Source organism: Condylura cristata, unplaced genomic scaffold (genome assembly GCF_000260355.1).
Source record: "Condylura cristata isolate star-nosed mole 26May11 unplaced genomic scaffold, ConCri1.0 scaffold00008, whole genome shotgun sequence".
NCBI lineage: Eukaryota > Metazoa > Chordata > Mammalia > Eulipotyphla > Talpidae > Condylura > Condylura cristata.
In genome coordinates, this window is record NW_004567109.1 from 55,148,219 (window position 1) to 55,158,624 (window position 10,406).

The 10,406-nt window shown below is 36.4% G+C and overlaps 1 protein-coding gene across 1 annotated transcript in view; it reads right to left on the reverse strand.

Annotated features, from left to right (window-relative positions):
- The window catches only part of CCBL2 (cysteine conjugate-beta lyase 2), a 21,020-nt gene extending 11,139 nt beyond the window's left edge, over positions 1–9,881 (reverse strand). Inside the window, exons 1-6 of the mRNA XM_012722014.1 lie at positions 9,807–9,881; positions 9,601–9,687; positions 8,396–8,521; positions 8,172–8,292; positions 2,709–2,785; positions 1,670–1,759 (exon numbers count right to left, since the gene is read on the reverse strand). Of these exons, the coding sequence (XP_012577468.1) occupies positions 1,670–1,759; positions 2,709–2,785; positions 8,172–8,292; positions 8,396–8,521; positions 9,601–9,687; positions 9,807–9,812 (507 nt within the window). The 5' untranslated portion in view covers positions 9,813–9,881. The remainder of the gene's footprint in view (positions 1–1,669; positions 1,760–2,708; positions 2,786–8,171; positions 8,293–8,395; positions 8,522–9,600; positions 9,688–9,806) is intronic.
- Between the last annotated feature and the right edge of the window lie 525 nt (positions 9,882–10,406).

Genomic DNA, 10,406 nt, shown 5'->3' on the forward strand with positions numbered 1-10,406 from the left:
TGATCACATGTGGCTCCCTGTTTGTTTTTTTATTATAAATATATTTTAGAAATATTTTATGTTTATACTTAAAATATTTATATATGTTATATATTATGTATTCATATACAAAATACAAAAGTATTTTATAAATTTTCAATAGAAAAAGATATACATTAAAAAATCTTGTACTCATTCATGTCCCCACATGTAAATTTCACCTATTCCCTTTAGCCCTACAGACAGCTACATCCACTTGCTTCCTATGGATTCATCCAGAGATCCTTTAAGAACATACAAAACAAGCAAAAACCTTCACTGCTCTGGCTGCTACTGAAAAGACTGTGACCAAGAAGAAATTACAAGGTCAATGAACTAACTACCCTGCTCCCGAGTTTACTGCTACTCAGCCTGAGGTCACAGACTGGTCAGTGGGCATGGTGCTGCCCTCTGTGTCCACTCAGCAAGTCCTTCTTTAAGACTGAGAGCTCAGCCTGCCCAGAAGACTGATCTGCAGCTCGCACTACTCAGGCCACTGAATAGTCAGGAACCACCACTAGGTGGGCTTCAGCTGTTCTCTCACAGGCACTTAAACAGAAAATGGAGTAAGGCTGACAGAAAATAAATTGTTTCTAAAAGTTGTGTCCAAAAACAAATACACTGCGCTGTATCTCGTTCTTTACAATTTATTCTGCAAATATTTGCATATCAGAGATGTCTTTCATTCTTCCTTTTTCCTTTCTTCTCATTTTAATTTTATAGTCATGTGACAAGGCTGACAATTGCCCCCAAAGATGCCCATGTCTGAACACCAAGAACCTGCAAATATGTTATCTTGCATGGTAAAAAGAATTGCACATGGATTTACAGTAAGGGTCGTAAAATGGAGAGATAATCCTGATTATCTTTGAGCCTAATCATAAGAATCTTTATAAGGAAAAGAGGGTGTCAGAAAAGAGTAATAGGAAGCTATATTCTGACAGTAATAGTGACAGGAGAGATGTGACCATGAGCCACAGAATGCAAGCAGTCCTTTGAAGCTGGGAAAAACAAAGACCCTCCTTCAAAGCTTCTGGAAGGAATGCATTGAAGGCGACACCTTGATTTTATCCCTATAACATCAATTTTTAGCTGTTGAACTCCAGCATGGTAAGATAAAAAACTTGTACTGTTTTAAGACATTAAATTTATGATGACTTGTTACAGAGCATTAGGAAACTCATAAAATATAATAACACATTTCTTAAATATTTGGACAGATCATGATTTATTAAACCAATTATCTATAGATGGATAATGACTATCCCGATACTGTAATGAATGATCATTAACATAGGACTTCTTACATTTGCAGATAATAGCTGTAGGGGTAAACAATGGATTGCTGCTTCTTAGGGCTAGCACATCTATAATTGTGCTTGGACTGTTATTGTCCTGTAGAGTTTATGGCACCCTATTCTCCCACCAGAACTGTCTGTGAGTTAGAAGTTAAAAGTCAGTAGTATATTAATAAATAGAAACTATTTTTGATAGCAATGACGATGTTTCTGCTTTGAAACTGCCAGATAGTATTAAAAGGCTCTTTTCAAGGAGGACACAAAGAGAAGACCTAAGTCCATTTAAATACACAATAACAAAATCTAAAGCCCTGACCCAAAAGTCATGCTTAACTGGCTGTAACAACACGTACCTGTAAAGGAGTTGCGCAAGTATAAACGGTGTTTTGTTGAATGGTTTGCAAATGTTTTATCAAATGATGAGGGCCAATGGACCATCCAAGCTGGGAAAGGAAGAGATACAAGCAGGTTTCAAAAATGTACCTAATGGCATATACCAAATTGGAGAGTAGCTAAGCTTAATTATTAAATATATGCAATTTGACACTAAATAAGCAGTAGTGCAGCATTAATAGAATCATTTCAACTCTGTACTTTTTGGGGATAAGTTTCCACTGGAATCACTAAATTCTGCCTTCAGAAGGTAAACCATATCAGCAATTATTATCTTCCCCATAATTTGCTACTTTTGAATTCTGAGGTCTAAAAATCAGTTAACAAAGCTACAAAGCTTGTTTAAATTACAAGAATAGGTTTAAATAAGGTCTATGAGACTCTTAGATAAATTGCTTCTGTGGGCCTCATTTTTGGGAATTTTCTACTTCTTAGCCAAGAGGTAAAGGTGGAAGGTAACCAAGTTTTTACTAGGTAAATCGTTATTGTTTTACACAAAGCAGTGGTTAAATGTGTGAATTCTGAAGACTAGACTGACTGTCCTGGTTTGAATTTACTAGCACCTCAGGCCAGTTACCTGACATTTCTGAATTTTGGTTTTATTGTCTGTAAAATGGCAGTAATATACCACCCACAAAATGTGATTATAAAAATGAAATGAATCAGAACATGAGAAGCATTTAGAGTATGACACATAGTAAATACCAAAGTACCAGTTCTATTATTTTTTCCTTTTATATTATCATGCAGTATTCTGAACATTCCTTGAAAAGAAAATTTTTCAAATGAAAAATTACCTAATTTCCCCCTTACTTTTATAGAAATGATTGGATCTCAAAAAAGATGAAGAACATGAAAGCTGTGAATAATTTAGAAGCAAAAAAATTCAGTAAGAAACCCTGTTCAAACGGAATAAATATGAATTTTATAACATAAAATGTGTTTTAAGAACTAAGATACATGCCTATTATTAAGCAATTAAATTCTTATTCATCTGACCTTCCAGCCAGTTACACTGAAAGTCTTTCCAGCACTTCCTATTGTGATTGTTCTTTCCCACATACCTGGAAAAGTAGCTGGACAGGGAAAACAAAAAAACAGATTAAAAGCTTTCCAACCAATTTATACTTTTATAATCTAAAGACAAAGATACTCAAGATTGATAAATAAATATAGTTAATAGGATTATTTCAATAGTTTTTAAAAAGTTAATGAACTTTAATCCAAAACATATTAATAGTTACAAAATTTTAAAATACTATAGTGTCACACCAAAGTAATATGTAAAACAGATCGAATAATTTCAAATTATTATTCAGAGGCAGTGGCAGTGGGTAGAGTTCCAGGCAGGTCAGTGTAGTGAGTGTTTAACAAATCATTATATGGCCTGGTCTTCACTGTGGTCTTGGCTACTGCTTAGTGCCCCTTCTACTCTGCCCATTTTCTGAATCTATTTTCTGTAGAATTCTTAAGTGATGGATCTTAAAATGCTGTCACCACACCATCAATACACCATCACAGAGGAGCTTGGAAGAAAGACTAATTCTTGGACCACAACCCAGACCTACTGACACAGAAACTGTGAGGGTGGGGGTCCAGAAATCTCTGCATGTGTTCCTGTGTGTGTGTGTGTGTGTGTGTTTTGTTAACAAAATCCCATACCATATAATTCATCCACTGCAAGTGCATAATTCAGGGGGTTTTAGTATATCCATGGAGTTGTACAACTACCACCACGCCAATATTAGAACATTTGTTTCACTCCCAAAGAAGTCACATGCCTTTTAGGTTATCATCCTCTAATATCCCCATACCAACAGCTTAGAACTTGTTCCTGAGTGGAACTTATTCAACACATGTATTTTCTCTGTAATGTACATCACAGCTTTCCTGCACTTATAAATATTAGATAGCACTTCACACTATGCTTGGGGACCATTTTAAATAGCATAATCACCACGAAAGAATATTGTTGATAGCATGAGCTAAGACGAGAAGGCAGAGAGGCAAAATTGCCTTGTTCAATTTCAAGTGGGAATATGCAAATAAGTTGATTCAATTTTTTCACCACCTCTGCATGTCTGTCAATGAAACACGATGAGTATTGATTCTGGGGTGACAATTACAATTTGGGGAATAGGTCAATTCACAAATACAGATTCTATGAAAAATGAGAAATGGCTGTATAAGGTTTTACTGAAGTTGGAATAAAATCATTCATTTGGTCATTCATTCACACATCAATATTTACTAGCAACTACTCCCACGTACCAGAAACTAAGCTAGGTCTACAGAAAGATGAAGCTCCTATCTTCAATAATCTTAATGTCTGGAGGGTTAGGAGACCAGAGAAACAAGATTTGCAATGGTGAGACAGGGCTACAATAGCAGTAGGCCTGGAGTATTACTCAAAGATAGAGGAAGTTGTCAGGGGTTACTTTCTGCAGTCTGTAATGCTTGAGCTGAGATTTGGAAACCCCATAGGCTTTAGCAAGTCTGAAAATAGGGGTAAAAGCATTCTGGATGATGGGAATGCAGCTAACAAAGTCATGCAGATAAATTAGCACAAGTGTAAATTTTGCTGGATGTTGAGAAACTACTCTCTGTTAATTGCCAAATGCTAACTCCATCACTGCTTTTTGGATTTCTCAAGTAGTTTAGCTGTAAAGTTCTTCACAGGAAATCTCACAAACATTCACTGGTTCCAGAGATCAGAGGATACTTTTGTGTTTTTCTAAGAGTGCTGGTATACCCAAAAAGAAAATAAGTAGCTGTCTCTGGAAGGGGGTGCTCAAAGCTACCATTTTCATAAAGTAATCTTCTTTAAGAAGGTCCTGCTCTAAGAAGGGTTATTCCAGCCTTTGAAATAATTATATGCCTTCAAGTTTCTAGCCTTGTACAGTATTTCAAAAGAATACTGTGACACATGTCCCACTTGACTGTTCAACAGAAAATTCACACTAGAACTACTCAGAGAAATGAATGTAATCCTAGCATAGTTTCATTATAACTTATGTGTGAAGAAAATCAAAACTACTTGGACATCAAATGTAGACTTTGTTCACAAAATAGTAAGTCTAATTACAGTATTTAAAGGAAAAGTAATTTGTCAATTTTAGCCATTTAAAAGTGGCTACCTTTTTTTCAGTAAGTAGTCTGACCAGTTGAGTAATAATGAATCTTAAATTATTTCAAATCTTAGTGGATTGGTATATGAATGTCAACATATATATGTATATGTGTATGTGTGTGTGTATATATATACATATATGTTTCTTCTAAATGACTGAAAAATTTAATAATGAAAATTTTAAATTTGTCTCTAGTACACTGTAAGTTAAACACAGTTGAAAGTTGAAAGGCAACTGGTCTCTGCATATCTCATTTATGAACCATGATCCATAAATCACCTATAGTATCTGGTAACAGTCATAGTAATCTCATAGAAGTTAAAGTACTTCAATAGAAGTTAAAGATTAAAGATTAGCAACATGCAGAAAAATGCTGCCTTGGGGAAAGGTGATTTTGTAACAATATGAAGATGCTGCTAATTTCATGATGTATGGCAAGACAGCCTTACTGTGTTGTATTAAAGGACTGCTATCACACTGTAAATTAATGTATTAACTCAGCCATTTGCATCTTTCATATAACAAAGACCACTGTATTTGATAAAATATCTACATTTTACTGCAACCACATTATCTCTGTGAATAATAAAATAGTGAAAAATAAAATAGTGATGGAAGACATCATCCACAAGATGGCTAAAGGTGAACTCTGTTGCAATTTTGACATATAACTAGTTTTCTGTGTTAAGGTACAATCCCTACAAATCTCTACCCTTCTCTGTTTATACATTCCCCAAGAAAAGTCTTTTTCCTTCTAGGGGTTCCATTATCTATAAAGTTCTGATACCTCTCAAAAACGTATTCCCTTATAATGTGATACTGATCATCAGGTCTATAATTCCACTTGTCTCCAAACATCTCCTTCTCCATGTCTCACAGACACTGAAACTTTGTAAGTCTACAGCATGTAAAACAAGACATTCCTTTGCTTCACTTTTTCTCACAGATCGGCTCCTCCTCCTCCACCACATCTATTTTTAGCTAACGTTTCATCACTATTGACTGATCTAGGCAAGAAGTACCTGAATCATAGTTCTTGTTCCCTTCCCATCTTCAAACACTGTATTCTGTTGTGTAATTTCTCCTTCTAAATAGTACTCACAGATCATCTTTAGTGCCAGGACTCCTAACTTGCTTAAGATTCCCTCTTGTTTGGCCTCCCTGGTGGCGAAGGGGTTAAAGTCTCAAAGCTATCAAAGTTATTGCCAAGCACTGTGACAAGAGCTTGATCTCCCACTGACCCACATGGCTCAGCAGACCTCTTCAGTCTTGCCTGCTGCTCCCCTCAGTTGTGTCTTTCAGCAGATCTGTCTGTTCTGCTCCCCCCTCTATCTCTTGTGAATCCTTTTACTCCCTGCACCTCTGACCTACACCCCAGTTCTTGCATGTATGAATAAATTGATCTTGTTTTCTGGCAAAAAAAAAAAAAAAAAAGATTCCCTTCTGTTACTGGCTACACCTTTTTGAAACAAATCCAATCAGTGAATCAATTCTTCTACCTTGTCACATCTTTTACAATAGTTCTCAAGGTAGGTTCACTGACGCTCTGATGATCAAATTAAAAGAGAGCTTTTGAAGCAATCAATTTAAAATTTTTCCACAAAATTTTCTTAAGCATTTAATATTAATGCTATCACTTATCTGATATATACCAACAGTAAAACAATTAACATTTTACTAAATGAAATTGTGGCAAAATCAGAAAAACTAAAGAAGTTGATGCCAATAGCTCTTTGTTATAGACAAACACAAATTGTGATTTTTAGTTGATGTCTCCAAATTATTGATTTTTGTTAGAAAAACTGCTCCTAGTTTCAGGGTGGAATGCAACAGATCACTATTTCATGATGAAAGCATGTCTTCGAGGTATCTACTATTAAAGACATTTTCAGAACCACTGGCCTCCTCAGTGAAGTTAGGACTCTTTATTTTCATATATATGTGAAGTCCTTTAGAATTACCCTACTTTTCCACCTTTTAAACCACTTTACTGAAGTATTTCTTGTTTTCATATCCTTACTTGATATCTTACTAGTTTATCTGAAAAGAATTTTCTTGCTACAACTCTGCCTCGTTAATTTCATCTTTTGTCCACTCCTTTGCTGATCCCCACAGGCAGCTGATTTCTCTTCAGTGTCTCTACAATAATTTGTCATGTACTATAAGGATAATTAGGATACAACATAAGTCCACTAATTTTTTAATCAATTGGTTTGTCATACTGATTTCAGTTGTCCTTCCCCTGCTATTTTCATACTTCCTTTTCTCTTTTTCAACAATTATTTGCTGATTATCATGTACAAGACCCTGTTCTAGGAACTAGAGATTCAGAAGAGAACAAAAATCTCTCACAGCTTAGAAATAGAAAATATAGACCCTGATATTTGCTGAGAAAAAACAGAAGAGAAAAAGGACAAAGCAAATGCCAGAAGGAGAGGTTCAATTACCTTGAATGCTGTTACCATGAAATTTCATGTCTGAATAGAGACCCAAGGGAGGTGAGAGACTGAGCTGAATACACATCTGGAGGAAAGGGCCAGTGCTAATATCCAAAGAGAGCAGCCTGTTTATAATCCTATCTCTGAGATTAGTCTGGAACAACCCAGAAGATATTGGCATTTGTGACACAGGCCAGGAGTTACAGTTTATTGTAGTTTTTTCCTGTTGAACTGGCATTCTATCAACTTGTTCAGCAGAGGTAGTCCAGATCAGGAATAAGTAAGCTTCCTGTGTCTTAGTTATCAAGTCATAATAGCTGGATTATTGATAAAAAGCCATGGGTATAGGCAAAAGTACTACTTCTCTGAGTTCATAGCATACAGTATGACCTAAAATCTCTTTCCTTAAGTTTGCACTGTTTGCCCTCCAATATGTTAATTCACTCAAGCACCATTCATTTTAATATCATGTTTAGTGCTCTTACAGATTCCCATTATAAATACTATTAGGAGGGCCTCCTTAGTGGTGCAAGGGGTTAAGTCTCAGCACTATAAAACTTTTGGCAGCCACTGCAGCATGAGTTCAATCCCTGGTGAGGGAGCTAACCCATATGGCACAGCAGACCTCTCCTCTCTTGCCTGCTGCTCCCTCAGCAGTGTATTTTCAGTCAATCTGCCTGTTCTGCTCCTCACTCTGTCTCTGGTGAATCCTCCAACACCACCCCTACTGCCCTGCAACTCTGCCCTACACCCCAGCTCCTGCATGCATAAAACCTTTCAAAAAAAAAAAAAAAAAGAATATTTGGAGCTATTCTGGGAACCTTTCCAATCAGTAGTTCCACACATGCCCAAACATATCAGACTTATTTAAACTTGTGAGCCTATGTCAGTACCTATTTTGAAATGCTTATTTCCACTAAATACAAGCCATTCATAAACTTCATCACTGATGCAGAGTGTGTCATGTTTGATGCAAAGGTCAGCAATTACTTGGAGTTCCTCTTTGGTATAAACCTACACATATTAAAGGAAACATAAGAGCAAAGTCAATTACTAGTCAACAGTTGAGAAATGGATGTGATGGAAGTTGGCAAAGAGAGAACAAAGATTCACTTACCTTGCCAAAGGGGTTATGAGGAGTATTTACTATAATAGCTTTGGTTTTGGAACTAAATTTACTTGCCAGCTCTTGAGGATCCAATGTCCAGTCAGAACTAGACCATTTTTTCCCATCCACAGGTTTCTAAGCATAAAAAATAAAGAGGTGATTTAATTCAATTAGTTCAAATTTTCTGTCTTACAAACAAATAGCCTGGGCCCTCCCTGGTGGCGCAATAGGTTGAAGCGTAGCACTATGAAATAAATAAATAATCTTATATGGGAAAAAATTAGAGAAAGACAAGGCAAAGGTAACTGAACAAATGATTAACAAAGATTTTAAGCAGAAATACCTGAGGTTTAATTTTCTCAAGAGCATGAGAGGAATTGTGTTGCATGGTTACACTTGTTAAGTGGAAAAATGAACTCTGCCAACATTAACAGCTATTACAGTGCCTATATCCTTTCAAAGGAGTCAACTATAGTAATGGTTACTATATTTGATAATGTCATGTTAATAAAAAGACCTTTAGTTTACCTTAGTGTATTATTTTGATAAGTCTATGTTATATTCCCAAAGACAATAGCAGGGTAAAAAATCACTTTATTCAGTGGCCCTTCCTGGTGGCGCAGCGGGTTAAAGCACAGCACTGAGAAGCTAAAGCCACTTCCGCATGAGTTCGATTCCCGCCTGCCCTGGAGGAGATCCACATGGCGTGGCAGATCTCTCCTGACCCACCCGCTGCTACCCTCAGCAGTGTACTTCGTTGATCTGCCTGTTCTGCTCCCCACTCTGTCCATGGTGAATCCTCTTACCCTCTGCAGCTCTGGCCTGTACCCCATTCTGTATGAATAAATAAATAAATCTTTAAAAAAAAATCACTTTATTCAGAATTCAGCACGCATTTATTGAGTGCCCAGCATATACCCTGCATTGTTAGTCACTGAGGAGCAGTGAGTCACAGATGGCCTCTGCAGTGAGTCACAGTTGTTGGGGGAGACACATACCCACAAAAGAAAATATTACATAAAATGTAGATGATGGTACAACAGAGACACAAGACAACATATTATAAGCTAGCTGAAGTTGCCCTCTTCAGAGTTGTTGATTACCTTCAATCATAATTGAGATATATAACGAATCCCAGAACATAATCACAGTGGCAACTTTATCTGTAACAATATAATCGGTCTTTTCAAAACTTCTTATAGTGGCAAACTTACATATCTTAGGGGAATATAAACAGGTGTTGCTCCAGCCATTCTCACCATGGGCTCATAGCAGTCATAGTAAGGCACTATTATTATGACCTGAAATAAAACCAAGCAAAAACATATGATCATTAATTCATTTATCAAATGTCGTGTACCTATACTGTATAAGACACAAGACAACATGTGAGATGCAGCAGTGCAAAAGCAGGTCTTGCCTTCATGGAGCCAGTATTCAGTGGAAGATACTTTGAAGACAATGTGTCCCAGGCAGCTTTAGCTGGAATCCTGGGTCTCTTAGGGAGATCTATGGACAGGCTTTCAGTGGAGACTCTTGAAATTGCATTCAAAATTTTATGTACATAGGTACATTTTCCTGGAAAATGGGGCCATTTTTCTCATCATCTAAAATTTCAAATTAGAAAATAAATGTCAGCTAGTGACAGAAGACTATAATGAAAGAGAATATTGCAATGCTTTCTATTATGAGGCTAAGTTATAGTTATTGTCCTGAGAGTAAAGATTTTTTTTTTTCTCAAAAGCATCCTGAAATGAATGATGGATGCAGGGTAAAGAGGCTACTATCCGACATTCCCTCAAGGCGACTTATATATGGATTCTGTCCTTTTTCCCAGCCCTCTGATATTATTCCTTGTTCCTTTGCCTCTACATCTTCTTTCTCAATTACCATTGCTCGGCTTTCACATTGATGGACCAATCTAATCATTCCGTTAGTATCCTACACACCTTTTATTATTCTATAAGGAGAGTTTACATGTTTATAATTTATAATTCCATGTATCTTTTATTAATTTATA